We start from the raw sequence: 15565 nt of genomic DNA on the forward strand, positions 1-15565 counted from the left end.
AGAAAATGAAATAAATATTTATGTTTTGTGTTTATGGTATTGGGTGGTATAGGTGTTTATATATATGTTGGAGGAAGGGGTAATATTTAGGCATTAATTGTTGACGGAGGAAATTGTTTTACGTGTTGGACTGTGCATGCATGCAGGAACGTTGTAAAGTTTGGGGTAATGGTTTTATTGGATTTGATGGATTTGCACAAGGAAGCAATTTATATTTGAGCTACAGAATAGTAAATTGAATTTTAAATTACATAAAAAATAGTAGGGTTGATTCAAATTAGGCTTGTTTGGGCTTGATCTCGAGCTTAATTTGAACGACTTTGAAACAAGTTTGAGTCTAAGAGTTCAATTTTTTTAAACTCGAGCTCAAGTTCTAGTTTTGAAGATGTTGAGCTCATCAAGTTTATGAGCTTACAAAATTCGATACAAATTGACTAAAACGATATTATTTTAATTAATACAAATCAAAACAACGTTGTTTTAATATCAAATCGAACTTTAGCTTGATTTCTCTTAAATGAGCTGAATTCGAGCTTAGATGACTAGACTTGAATCCAGTCCTGGAAAATAAGATACCCCTAGTTCTCTTCTTAAGAGATAACCATACATCTGAGACTTCCTTAATGCAACTTTTAATATTTTCTGATGCAAATGTTTCGTACTATAATGTGAACGACAGAAAGTAATTCAACCCAGGCGTTTGCCACGCAGGTTTCTTGCTAAACACATTTAAATATAGGCCGATTATGATCTTATTAATATAATGAAAGTAAGACGAAAGAACCAATCACCAGGAAAATTGACTTTTGCCCTCCCTTACTCGTCTCCCATCTTCCAGATTTTTCCACTTGAACTCTACCAAGTCCTCAAGGCCATATTCTAGAATACATCAAGATTACTTTTTGCAGAAACAGAGTGAAAGATAAAGAGAAAGTGACGAGAGACGCATACTCTGTTACCTTTCTTGGTGAGACCAAGTAAAACGGACAAATACTCCTCCCGTAGGTAAATTAAGAGACCAAGTAAAGGGGAGGATAATAGATAGAGTAATCATGTTCTTCGAGAGTAAGGTGATGAGACATAGATATCCCATATATCATAGCAGAATAGTCATGTTACATTAAGTGCGTAAAAATTGTTAAGTGTAAAGAGGACGAACAGTCATATATGGTAAGATAAACCTCTATTCATACGTTCACCAAATTTAAATTTAGATAAGATAAATTTTCCAACGATTTCAGGACATGTCTTATTTGGATAATGACATAAACGACCGTTCATGGAGAACAAATACTTGTTCGTCAAATCTATTTGACAAAATAAAAAAAGAGACGTTACATTTGGTTGATTTAATTTTATTGTATTCACAAAACTAGAGCCAAATTTGGATAAAATATGTTTCCTAACAATTTCAAAACATGTCTTAATTAGATAACAATAGAAACGATCATTCATGGAGAACGAATGGTCATTTGTCAGGCATGTTGGGCAAAATACAAAAAGAGGCGTCATATTTAGTTGATTTTATTTTCTTGTTTTCACAAAACCAAAGCCAAACTGAGAGTGAGGGTAGTGTCTTAAGCATCCAGAGGAGCGAGAGAGGAGAATGGATTGTTGAAAATCACTAAAGCCATAAAGAATCGCTTGGCTATGGAGGACAAGTAGGTGGTCTCTACTCCTTCTCTTGTGTTTTGACGATTATGATTCTATCTTATTGGTTTTAAATGCTTAGAAGTGTTATAAGATGATTTAAATGATTTGGTGTGATTGATTAAACCTAAACTTTGGAATTTTGCTTGCTAGATAATATATACACATGAATATGAAGTATTAGGTTATAGTTTGTTGATTGATGATTATATGATGTGTAAGTTTGATCATGATTAATGATTTTGTTGTATGAGAATCATGATTACAGGCACATTGGGATAATAATGAATGTTTTAGAGACTATTAATTGCGTTTATGTTGGCTGGAAAACATAGAAACTAGTAGGGTGTGCAAGTTCCAAAACATGATGAACATTCGTTCATGCTTCCATGAATGACTGTTCATCCCTTAGGAAAAACAAGAAAATGTTTCTCATTTGTGAGAGGAATGTGCATTCAAAAGGTTTTTAACTTGAAAAATCATTTGGTATTAGATGAACACCGGTTCATGTTATTCTAGGGTGAACAATGGGGTTCAAAGAGGAATGAACATTAGAGACTTAACAAGGTTAGTCAAAGTTAACGAAAAGATGAATGCCTTTTTACAGGAAGACAATAATGTATGTTCATAGCAAGATAGTGACATCTGTTTGTGGCCTTTTTAAGATTAACGATGAGCAAGGGCATAGTTTGCCCATTCAAGAATATAAGATGACCCATTTACCCCTATGTTATGTGCTTTAGTGGGAATTGATCTAGCAAGGCCTAGGAAAGATAAAAATTAGATAGTTAGTTGTAGTAAAGATATTTAACTGTGTGGAAGGTGAATTGATCTCAACAAAATAGAATCTAGCTTTAAAATAGAGAAAGTTAAGAAAAATGGTATACATCTAGATAGCCATCAGTTATGTGCAAAATTAGTATTAGATGTGAAAGCAATAGAGCTAAACGAGAGATAAACACCTATGAGGTGTGTCGTGCACTCAATGCCAAGACACATTAGCCACTCATTTTCAATTTAGGTGTGCACAATAATAGAGAGCAACACTTCAGTTTGTTCCTCAAGTAATCAACAAGATGCATCACATATTCATCTATAGTAAGGGTTAACTTAGGATGGTAATCGTATAACAGTATTATAGCTATGTGTATGTGGTAAGAGAGAGATTGTAGCTAGTTTTCCTGTTTGACTAGGGTATCATGACTAGTTAACTTGATAGTCCAACTTGCATGTGCATGAGGTACATAAATTAGTAGACATTAGTCACTTTCATTAGTTTATCAAATATACTAAGATCAACTTAGACTTTAATAGTTTGTGTGACATGACCTATGTACCTAGGGTATGAGAGTGCCAAGAGTAAACAAATGGGCTTGAGAAAAAGCTAGAAAACATCTGCTTTAACCACATAGATGCTTAGTGATGGAATACCAAGTTCAGATTTATGTTATATGCAAGATGTTGAGAGGTCACCTACTTACTAAGTGTTATTTATTCATGCATTTTTTTAGTGGTTTTACAGGTTGAGGTGAGTAACAGAGCTCAGTTCGTTGCATAAGATTGAAGGTAAAATCATCATTTTTTGTTTTATAATAATTATGGATTTAATTTTCAATTAAGACTTTGGGGGTTTGTATTTATGCACTAAGTTTATGACGGATGCATTTTCAAGCACTTGTTTTCAGACGATGTTTGATTATTGAAAAAATTGAGGTATTTAAGATATTTTCAGTTTACATATTTAAGTATAAGTATTTAATAATATGCTTTATACTCGATTATTTTTTTGTTAAGAAGTGAAGTTATGCACGTCTCTTTTGATCATATTTTATGTAAGAGTATGTATCTAGAGAAATATGTTATATTTATGTCTTTAGTATTCTCATTCAAGATATCTTCTTTTGTACTTGTGAGTGACGAATCTTTTAATGATTTATTGTAGCCTTCATACAAATCTTGTTATAATCAATCACCATATTTATGGTTATCCCAGTTATGACAACGCATTAAATGACATCAAACCATATCGATGCTTGTATGAGATGATTCAACGACTTCAAATCTAAGGATTACATATACTAATGAGTTAAAGGATTTAGTCCATAGGCCTTGGACGACAATCCATATGGAAATCTTCAAGTTAGGTTGGTTTGGTAGTCATGTCTACAATGTGCATCTATGTGTTATACTATAGATTTGACATGTGAGAATTGTCACCACCTTTTATTAGAGTAATTCAACATTATGATAATTTCATTTGCATTATTTATGCCATTAGTCAAAGCAATGTCGAGATTATGAACATTTTAGAATGGTCACTTAATATTCTTGCAATCAATCATTTAATCCTCTTATCATAGTTTTATCATTTTAAAGACATTATTTTTATGTACACGTTAAATACACATTCATATGGATAAATAATAGATATATTTTTATTCATAAATAAGTTAATTACAACATAGACAATTACAAACTGGTTGGCTATAGGGAATTACCTTTACAAATACAAATAGAATAATATATATGCCAAATGAATAATGAAACAAAGCTGGAAGACACAGGCAAACAGAGTCTTGCAACAATTGAATCAAAGAAACTAAGTTAATAAAACATTAACACTTGCTCTCTTATCTCAATCTATGCATCTTTCTTCTGTGCCTGCCTTCAATTTCAACGGATATTTTAATTCTTTCTTCCATCTCCGTATTCCCAGTTTAATTAATTAATTAATTAATTAATACTGCAAGTAGTAAGTTAAGAAAGACAAAAGGGACGCCCCAACAAAGGATCCAAAAACCTGTAATTGGGCTGCCCCACTAGCGGCTTCGCCTGCTGCCCCCCCAGCCCCAGCACCAGCTGGGCCTGATGCTGCCGCTCCAGGACCAGCGGCCTCCGTTGGTGCTGCAGATGGAGCGGTTGTTGCTGCCAGGGTCTCGGCCGCCAAGACGCTGCTGATAGTGGCGGCAGCCAGCGCAACAATGAGAAAGATCTTCTTCATCTCCATGATAAATGAATATTTTATTCTAAATGAAGGAAACGGAAATAGAGAAACTGTTTTTGTTTTGTGTTTATGTTATCGGGCGGTTCAGCTATATATATATATATATATATATATAGAAGGGGTTATATTAAGCATTAATTGTCGATGGAGGAGGTTGTTTTACGTGTTGGATTTTGCATGCATGCAGGAACGTTGTAAAGTTTGGGGTAATGGATTTACGGGATGTGATGGATCTGCTCAATGAAGCAATTTTTACGTGCGCCACATGACAGTAAATTGAACTTTCAATTGCTTAGTAAATAGGATATCCTTACTTCTCTTCTTTTCAGAAATGATATGCGGTGAACGCAATTCAGTTTAAATAGTAAAATTAAATCAAATTATTTAAAAATTATAATTTAATTTGATTTGATTTATAAAATAATTTAATTTAAATTAATAAATATTTGAAAAATAGTTTTTAAACTAAATTGTAAACCAATTTTTTTAAATTCATTTATACAATTATATTTGATAATTTTTTTTAATAAATAATTAGATGTATAATTTATTTTTTTATATTTATTTTATCATTTTCTTTATATTTATATAGTATATGTATTTTATATGTTTATATTATGTTTTTCAAAATTATAATTTAAATAATTTTATTAAATAATATATATTTAGAAGTGAATTGTTTTAATAAGTTTAAACCGTAATATAAACCGGTCAAACTGAATTTTTTTAATTTAATTTGATTTAAAAATTTTCTAAATCATTTTTTCTCAATTTAGTTTGAAAAAATTTTCAACTGCACTGGATGAGACCATATGCATGCCTAGAGATATAAGTATACGTCTGAGACTTCCTTAATGCAACTTCTGGTATTTTCTGATACAAATGCTGCATACCATCGTGTGGATGACAGAAAGTAATTCAAACCATGAGTTTGCCACGTAGGTTTCCTGCTAAACACATTTAAGTAAAGCCCGAATATGATCTTATTATTATAATAAAAGTAATACGGAAGAGCCAGCAACTGGGAAAATTGACTTTTGCCCTCCCTTGCTTGTCTTCTATCTTCCAGATTTTTCCACTTGAACTCTACCAAGTCGTCCAGGCCAAATTCTGGAAAACATCAAGACTACTTATTGCAGAAACAGAGTAAAAGATGAAGAGAGAGTGAGGAGAGACGCATACTCTACTACCTTTATTGGTGAGACCAAGTAAAAGAGACAAATACTCCTCCGGTGGAGTGATTAAGAGACTAAGTAAAGGGGAGGAATAAGAGATAGAGTAATCATGTTTTTAAAAAGTAGGGTAATGGGATATGAAGATTCCATAGATCATATGCGGGACCTAATCATCTCAAGAATGCATGTGTGAGACATAAAGATTTTAAGATAGAGATAAACTGATATCACCTATGAAAACATTACCAGAGGGCATTCCCCCCCTCCCCCATAGAGAGGTATTTCACCATAGAAAAGATATGCCATTCACCATATGCACTCATAGAAAAGTATTATAAGAATGTCTGTAGATGGGTGTATGCAAAGAGATGTTGAGACAAGTTTATATATATTATAAACTGCGATATCTTGAGAGAATTAGTCACATGACTAGGGTGTCAAATCTCTATTCAGCTTAATCCAGTCAGTATACAGATGAGTGAAGAAAAATGTTATCTGAATGCTTTAACCATTATGATTCATTATCATACATGCATTGCATTCCTTGTTATTCAAGAAATGGTAGAAAGGAACTTGAGATGACAAGAGATTAAGAAGAGGGACTTATGTGAACCCCCTTTTCACGCAGAATGTTAGCCCCTCGTTCATCAACACAAACTTAGGGTAAGTATGAACATTCTTCATGAAGAGGGAGATTATTGTAATTTTACTTTGAAAAAATAGGTTCATGAATTGTTTGTGCAAACTGGCAAGGCGATGTTATATTATTCAACTCTCCCCCTCACTGAACTACTCTCGTTAGTACATTTAGGATTTGGTTTTCGTAGCCTTGTTTATCTTTGTCGGAAATATATATCGGACTTACAAATGTAAAGATTAAAATCTCTAATTCACACACTTATATACCACTCATTCTACTACTTAGGCTATTAGACTTGTCTTTTAATTCAACTAGTTTTTGACTAGGTGTGTTGTCAATTATATCCAGAAACACTTAGGCTGTTAAACCCGTCGTTTAGCTCGTGTCCTAATACTTTATCAAAAATATATATTGTGTTTACAAATGTAAAAATTGAAACTCATATTAACACAAAACCAATTAGTTTGTATTAAAGTTTAATTTACATACTTATATACTACTCATTTTACTCAAGTTTATTAGATGTGAGACTTTTTTTTTTTTTCTATTTAAGTTTCCAAAAACCTCCTACGTTTTTTTGTAGGAGGGGAATGTTTTTTTGTAGTGCAGGAAATGTTTCACAAACTGCCTCCTGCATCCGGCCAATTCGTGTAAGAATTTACTTATCCTCTACACCCCATGTTTGCATAAGTAGACATGGATCCTCGAGTTTACGTAATTTTTTTCTTTTTATTTAGTTTATTTTATCAAACCTTTTTTTTATTTATTGTAGTAAATTATTTAAATCCAAGCCACTTTGATGTGTATATGAAACATTAAAAGGATATTACAAACTCGATAAAAGAAACTGGATTTCGTAATAGGAAATGTGACGATATTTAAGCTAAATTAGGGGATTTTGGAGGGTTGAAGTTTTTTATTTAAAAAAAAAAAAAGTTTATCAAATAAAATAAATGGGGTGGAATTTTTGGATAGCGTAAAGAATAAACAAAACTGACGTTGCAACCCAGAAAAAATAAATAAGTTAATTAATTCCACTGATATAGGATTAAGGTCCTCGATTATTTTCTATAGATCCTTGGACTTTAAACTAGTGTTTTTAAAACTAAGCCAATCATTGGATCAATCATCTTATTAATTCACGTTCAATCAGATCAATAAGACAATTAACTAATTTAATTTATTATCAAATTATTATGTATTTTTTAAATAATATAAAACATTTTTAATATAAAACATATAAAACATAATTTAAAATATATTAATTAAACAATTAATACTTTATTATATAGATAAAAAAATCAATTATAAATTATTGATTTTAAATAACTTTTTTGGTTTAATGGATTTATTAAGTTTGATTGAATTTCATATAAATTAATATTTATATATAAACTGAATTATGTTGTGAAAATAAACCAGATTCTAGACTAGTTTATGATTTGACTGATTGAATCAAATGATTCAATCTAGTTTTGAAAACATTACTTCAAACTATACTCTTTTGGTGAACTCCTGAAATTTTTTTAAGTAACGCAATGTTATTAGACAATAACTTATGCAAACAATCAAATCATCACCAATAAAAATTAAATTTCATCTTCTCATCGTACCTACAGCTAATACATATCATCCAAGAAATTTCACCTTAATATCTATCATTACAATTAGTTGTATTTATAATAAATATTAATTTTAATAGTAATGGTGATATATCAATATATAATTAATTAATTTTAAATTAAAAATAAAATATTACTCAGTTATTAAAACTATCAATTGGGTTGACCAAGTTTGAGCTCCAATTGTTTAACCCAAAAATTTAGTTTCAAACCAAATAGTATTTGAGCCTTAGGCAATCTTTAAAAAAAATATATTAATTAAATTATTGAGTTCAAACTTGAATAGATGTTAATTTGGCCCAAGCCTTGATAGAACGTGGAAATTCATTATGGGTAGGATTGTGTTTGTCAGGTTTTAAAACCTGTAAGAGATTGTAGAGATGTTTTTGCAGGTTTTCAAAATATAAAACAGGCTAAAACCTGAAAAAATTTAATGGTTCAAGCTTGAACAAAAAATTTGAGGTCGGAATAAACAGACCTGAAACCTTGACCCAAAATTTTGTTATGAGCCCAGGCTTGAACAAGTTAGACCCAATTCAATAAATGCATTGATATTCTTACTAATTACATAATGACATATCTTTATAAGAATCTAAATTAATATTCATTATAAATTTACCTAATATCGCTTGATATTTGAATTTTATCAAGCAGGTAAATTGAGTGGTTTGATATCTCTAGATCGCATGTAACTCAAAAACTGACCAGGCAGCTCTTCCAAAAGTGCTTGAACAACAGAAATCTGTCCTCCTGATGAAAACACAATCAAGTTGATATATTATAGAATGTGAAGAAAATTTTGTTGAATTCAGAATTGAGAGTCTTTTATTTGGACACAATCTAATGCAGTAACCAAACAACACCTGCAACAACTTCACACTTGAAAAACTTACAAAAAGTATATAACTGATTAAATTTAAGATGAGAGAGATGGAATATGCACTCACTTTGAACTTCTCGCATTGGAACAAATTGTACAATGTCTCTGGTAGCTACTCGACCTGTAGAACTTTCAAATCGATTGCCATTATCAGCATCCAGAATCTGTAAACAAGTAATGGCTTAAACCACATAATACTTAAACTAGATTTTCCAGAGGGTTGAGTTAGATGAACAGCGGTGTACCTCCATTTGTGTAAAATCAGCACCTCCCACTCCCACAATAAGAAGTGAAAGGGGAAGATCAGATACTCTCACCAAAGCATCTTTGGTTTCTTGAATATCTGTCAGAACCCCATCCTAAAAAAGGTTACATGTTTATTAATCGCACAGACGGAATGAACAAAGAGAAAGAAAAATGGATGAAGTTAAAGTTATATATACCGTTATAATGAGCAAGACAAAATACTTGCTACTGCCATGTGAGAGGGACTGACCAGTAATTTTTGCAGCCATGTTTATCACCTGGCCAAACAGAGTAGGTCCTGCCAGAGAAATATTGTGGAGAGCATTTGCATAAGCAGCCATTATACCGTCAACTCCTTCAACCTGTTATGTAAGAAAATCAACTGTTTAATGAAATGGAAAATCAAGTTCAGATGTAAATAATTTTTGGCAGATCGATTAATGCAGTTTCTGGGATTAAACCCATACAGAGAGGGTGCATCGGTAAGGGAATCCTTGAAATAATAAAATTACGTGCCCACAGATCATTTTTTGTTATTCTTAAGTCCATGAACTGTGCTCAATGTCCTAACAACAGAACTGATAAAGTTGGGATGCAAAAAATCTACATTGCCCATCAGGGTTGGGAGTGCTTCCACAAGCTTTTCTCACTTCTTGATAGATAAGAGGGAATGAATGAAAAGAAAGCATGAGCAGTGGTTAAATGTGAGATCAGAAAATTTTCAAAAGAAATCTGTTTCACTATGGAATGCAACAAAATGATTCAAGCAAGTTAATTGGATACTACTAAGATGTGAAGTAGATAGAGCTGTAATTTCAAAGGGCTTGAACTTGTTAAATTTTTAGAGAAAGGAAGAAGTTTAAATACAAAATTTTTTGTTTTCTAGGAAAAAGCTTGAAAAGATATGCCAACCAATTGAACAACTTGAAAGATAGAGTACCACATCAAAGAACACAAACTCTAGTCGCCTTACCTCAGTGCCATTTGAACTTCCATTCAGGTTAAAACAATGTGAAATGGTTCCATCACATGTTCTCCCTCCAAATCCCCAAGCTGGAAAGCGTTTGTCTGAATCGTAAAATTGAATGACCTCCCCAACTTCCATTATAGCCTGTGAAAATAATTTTTCATAAATTCAGATGTTGCTTTACCATTCAAAGGCCTGCTCTTTCAATTTTTATACAAAGTCAAAACAATTTTGAAATTAAATGTGTTCAGTTGTTACTAAAATTTGAATACTTGGTAGTTTAGTTGATAAAGTTTCTTGTGATTTTGAGATTTAAGATAAGATTCCGCTCACAAGAGCTGTGGGGTTGGGAAGAGTAGAGATAAGAGTAAAAGGAAATATACAAAATAGCATTCAATTTAGACAGTCAGAAAAGAATTTGAGGTCACTGCCATTTTTAAGAGCAAACTATTTTACAGAAAAACCATTGTACAGACTCTCTGGTAACATGCAAACATTGTCCAGTGATATTACTGATATGTATCCTTGAAGTAATGTCTTACAAAACTGAATTAAAATAATGATTCAGAGATTCTTCTTGAAAGCATAGCTGAACCTTACCTGCTGGTAGGAATTTAATTGGCCAGAAGGATCAATGTAGTGCAAAGAGTTTGAATTTCGCGGATTTCCATTTGAAGCTGGATAATTGTGTATTTAAAGAATGAACATGAAATAAGACAAACCAGACCAAATTAAGGGGGAAAGAGCAAGTACAGAACCGGAGAAACTATTACAGTGAATATACAGTCAAGGAATATAGAGTATTTTTACTAATAAGAATGGCAATGCTTATTTACCTGTAAAGTCAACTGCAACCATAAAATTCAGCTCGAAGCCACTAGAAATATAATCTAGAAAACTATATTGCTCTTTCTCAATAAACTTATCAACAAACAACTGCCCTTTCATAACCTACAAGGCAAAAGTGGGGTCAACTAAGGAAGTGAAATATATTATTAGCATTACTATGAATCACCTTTTCATAACCATGGCGAGCAGATGGTTTTATAAAATTTGCACCAGTTCTTTCCTGATGAAGTTTCTCCAGGTCTCCAATTGATTTCTGAATTTTACTGATGATAAAAATTAAAGTCTAACGTTATCCAGAAGGTAAATCAAAACAACGAAAAGGTTAATGACACCAAGAAATTTGACAATTACCCTAAAAGTACATGATTTCCACTGTTATTGAAATCAAAACATTCAATAATTAATGGGTTATCCTGCAACAAAGAAAAATGTAATAAGCTAAGACTTCTTCTTGCACCATACCCCCTCCGATATCTAATATAAATGAAGAATGTAACAAGCTTGCCTTGCTTCCAAATTGCTGCATGTTCAGAGTTATTGGCCTCCAAATGGGATTCAAGTTGTCGTTTATCACCTCCGTCTTGCAGATTGGAACAGGAACTCCATTCTCAATAATTCTAGATATTCTTAAGAATGGATCCTAAAAGTAAAAAAATAATAACAATAAGAATCAAGAAATTAAAGCAAAAATCAATTCGTGACAATAGTAGCTGCTTTTTGGGTACATACACTTTTGGAAAACAGGTCCACATTTTCTAAATGGGAGCAGCGGAACGCTATTTGCACAGCAGTCTTACAAGCAACTGTTTCCTCAGCATGGACAGAGAGTGTCCCCAAGTTTCTTGGAACTCCTCGTCCATTTTTGCTACCAAGTTTTATGGTTAAAGTCCGATTTTGTTTGGTAATTATCTGCCACAGAAAAAAGGTAAATTCAAAGACACATGTTAATAGTAAAGCATGATGAGCAATGCCTTGTGACAATGTGAAACCACTAATGTCCAAAGTATTAGCATTAATCAAAACAAAACCAGCTCCTCTTTTAGCACCACCAATGATCACAAGAGTAGATTATTTGAAAAATTTTAAACATAATGATACTTCAAGCAAAAAATAGCTTCAAAAAATTTCCCTTGATTAAAACTAAAAAGAAGTTAACTCCATGCATTGAAATGGAATATGCACTTGTTTTACCCATTAAATAAATTAAGTACATATATAATATGAATAAAAAAGAAAACAAAAAAATTGATTAAGGAACTTACTTCAGACAAGGCACAACTGGCTTCTCCCAGAAAATCCTGATCTTTCAACTTTAGCGTCTGAAAGTCAAGACAACTCAAGAAGTTTAAACTTCAATTGCTTCATTATGACATAAAATTTCTTTTAAAGTTATTTGAGACCATGTAGCAAAGGATCATAGAACACTTTAGAATTCTAATGCTTCATATCTTCTTTTAACTTTATCATTTTAATTGATGTTTCTTCACTGTGAAGATTCATCTCTCATACCTAATCCAATGTGTTTCCTGCTTAGTTTCTAAAAATCCATCCATTTAGATTGTTCATGTTATCTTTAATTTGCATACACTTCATATATGAACAAAAATTCGGGGAAGGGCTCTTTACCATCAAAAATGATATGAAAGACCATCAAATCTATGGTTTGCCGAACTTTTTTGAGCAAAAATTTCCTGATGACTACAACGAAAAAATCTTCTTCTCATTCAATCAAAATTATATGCATGCATCATACAAGATGGCTTTTTCTTTTTCTGACATTCTCCTTTATCCTTCACTCATTTAAATTTAGAGGGAATTTTGGGCTACGTTTTGACTTTATTTTTGGGGGCATTTGGCACGTTCTTTAGTCATTTTTTATGACTGCCAATTTTGGACTGTTTCAAATTGTATAGCTTTTTATTGTTTTTTCAAACTTGTCCTTTTGTGGATTGCGTGTTCACTTTTGTATAAAGAAGAATACATGATAGCTCCAAAGGTTTAATTATTATTTCCACTTAATCATTTCGACCATTCTTTATTTAACTACTAAAAGTAAGAGACCATTCCACTGTAGTTATATTTCAAAATAGAACTAGTAAATGAAAATATCTCAAACCAGGATCATGTAAAGTAAATACAGTGTTATAGTAGAAATTTTGACATACCTTAACCGGTACATTATAGAACTTGGTATCAACATCATACACATGAAAGCTGAAAAAAAAAAAAAAAAAAAGACAGAAACACGGGTAAATGTCAAAGCAAGACATAACTTATGAGATGCAAAAGCTCTTCCAACAAAAAAGAATTAACTAAAGATTTTATGAGAATCGTACACCAATATCTGGACAATCTCAAATTGGTAAGCAATTGAAATTTTTTCAATCCAAGAAGGATTCAGGTTGTTCATAATGACTTCTGTACGTCCAATCTCCTCCAGTGTCCCATCTCTTTTCTTCAGATAAACAACTGCCATGGGATCGCTCTACAACGAAAAAGGTCGATGAGTATGTCATAACCTTAAGAGCCCCTTAATGAAATAGAAAAAACAAAGCCAGAGTAATTACAAATTGACAAACCGTCCTCGCAAACAAGAATTAAATATAAAGACCCCAACAAGCGGGGCATGCCTTTATCAGGAATAAAGAAAATGATAGTAAGAACACACCTTTGATGTTACATCACGATCAAGTAACTTTGAAGCAGATAGAGATAACTGCAAAAATAATCAAGTTATATGAATAAATTAAAAAATGAAAATAAATAGGTGCATGTACTAAGCATGCAAAGGAAGGAAAGAAAATGAATAATCCATTCAAATAGATATACATGAGCCATCTCCAATTCAAAAATATTTCAATCCCCCCTTGTTAGTTATATGAGGTGGGTTAACTGACAGAAAATAATCTGTCATAAATATGTCATACATAAGTTATCTTTTGAATGGAATCATTTATAATATATTTTCAGGACTTCATAACAGGGGGCAAAATTTTGATTAAAAGGGTCCACTTATTTTGGTAGCATATGAATGTCTCTTTTAGGCAGGTGAAAAAAGTTCAGCCAGATGAATCCAGGTAGGCCCTCATACAAAGTCCACATCAATAAGAAAAATAAAGAGTGTCTGCTGGTCCAGGCACACAAGATTTGTCCTATAAATTATACCCTCTAAACTTCATACTTCTTGTGCTCTGGGAATATTCACACCCATTTCGATGTCATCAAATTTAATTTTAGAGTTGATGGCGTTTTCTTATCCTCACGTGTTTGAATAGCATCCACAAAAATTATGCTTCATCTTAGGGAGCATCCACCAACTTCTAAACATGTGACAAATAGTTAACCTCCAGAACAGATGAAAGGACTTAGTGCAATAGTAACATCAAATAAAAATTCCTCAAGAAATTAATTTCAGTGACATGAGAACCAGACTCCTATGTATTCATAAGGCCAGCTTGGTTTTCACTTGACCATATTGCATTTCTCAGCACCAAGCAGTAAAGTTGCTTCTGCACCAGCAAATCACTACTGGAAATGGGATGCTAATCCATCACTGCTCTACTAAAATTCTAGCCTAAAACCACAGCACTTGCTCATCATAAATCATCAAACCACGCTTAATCATATCAAACATCTGAACAGAACAAACTTTCCGTGAAAGCACAGGTTCCTCCTTTTTCTCATTGATTGCTGTCACACACCCAAATAATAGAACAAAAAAAACATCCTCATCAAGATACCGTAGATCAAAACAAATTCAACTCACTAAGTAAAATAAATTTTACAAAAAATTTAAACAATTCTGTCAAACGGTTGATCAAAATTCCTTTGCCAAATTATTCTACCATTGAATTAGAGTTCCAAATTAGTGCTTAAACATTACAAAGTAAGGTTTGGTAAGGACAATTACTGTAGCAGAATTCTTAAAACGAATATACCCATTCACTTAAAATTCTTCGGTATAAAATAAAACTAAGACCACCAAAAACATAAATTAAATTAAATAATAGAAAAACATTCCAAGATTCGTCCCTGCATAAATATACCTCGATTTGTGTGAACAAAGCAGTGAGACCGCGAGCTCTGAAGAAGAAGTCAATAGCTTCGTTCGTTCCAAAAGTGTTTTGGGCTATGAGTGGCCGGAGTTGGGCCCCACCCACAGCCTGCTTTCCTCCGTCAACGTCACCCGACAAACAATTTCCCATCTCTCTGTTAAAAAAAATGAATTAACCCTTCCAAATCGTTCTTCTGTTACTGTTACTCCGAAGAAGAAGGAGAAGAAACCTCAGTTAACCCAGAAAATCAAAACTGGCGTTGGATTTATGAGTCTTAACCCTCCTTATATGGTTGGAACATAAAGTGGTTTATTATTAATTAGGTCTAATCTCGGGAAACTGAGAAGAAACATCGTTGAGTAAATTCAAATTCTTGCTAAATAAATATAAACAAATTAATGTAATGCATGATACCAGCGCACAATATTACATAAATTTTCTCTGATCCGAGTCATTTATTGAAACATAAATTATGGA

At 32.4% G+C, this 15565-nt stretch overlaps 1 protein-coding gene across 1 annotated transcript; it reads right to left on the bottom strand.

The window, feature by feature from the left end:
* Positions 1–8493: 8493 nt before the first annotated feature.
* Positions 8494–15447, bottom strand: LOC123220578 (protein BONZAI 3-like). Its single transcript, XM_044642841.1, has 16 exons — positions 15080–15447; positions 13702–13749; positions 13370–13518; positions 13199–13247; positions 12296–12352; positions 11763–11942; positions 11539–11673; positions 11385–11446; positions 11200–11296; positions 11021–11135; positions 10785–10861; positions 10191–10328; positions 9415–9579; positions 9217–9330; positions 9039–9135; positions 8494–8841 (listed from the first exon to the last, which is right to left on the bottom strand). Exons 1-16 carry the CDS (start codon positions 15236–15238, stop codon positions 8738–8740), a joined length of 1746 nt encoding a protein of 581 aa, XP_044498776.1. The 5' UTR covers positions 15239–15447; the 3' UTR covers positions 8494–8737.
* Between the last annotated feature and the right edge of the window lie 118 nt (positions 15448–15565).

Source organism: Mangifera indica, chromosome 7 (genome assembly GCF_011075055.1).
Source record: "Mangifera indica cultivar Alphonso chromosome 7, CATAS_Mindica_2.1, whole genome shotgun sequence".
Lineage (NCBI taxonomy): Eukaryota > Viridiplantae > Streptophyta > Magnoliopsida > Sapindales > Anacardiaceae > Mangifera > Mangifera indica.

Bases quoted from the DNA above. Each gene is read 5' to 3' on its own strand.
- LOC123220578 (XM_044642841.1), bottom strand. From the start codon at position 15,238: ATGGGAAATTGTTTGTCGGGTGACGTTGACGGAGGAAAGCAGGCTGTG. The intron at 11,943-12,295 runs GTAAGTTCCTTA...TTTCTGTGGCAG, and splicing joins CCAGTTGTGCCTTGTCTGAA to ATAATTACCAAACAAAATCG. The intron at 11,297-11,384 runs GTAATTGTCAAA...TTTTATCATCAG, and splicing joins GGAAATCATGTACTTTTAGG to TAAAATTCAGAAATCAATTG.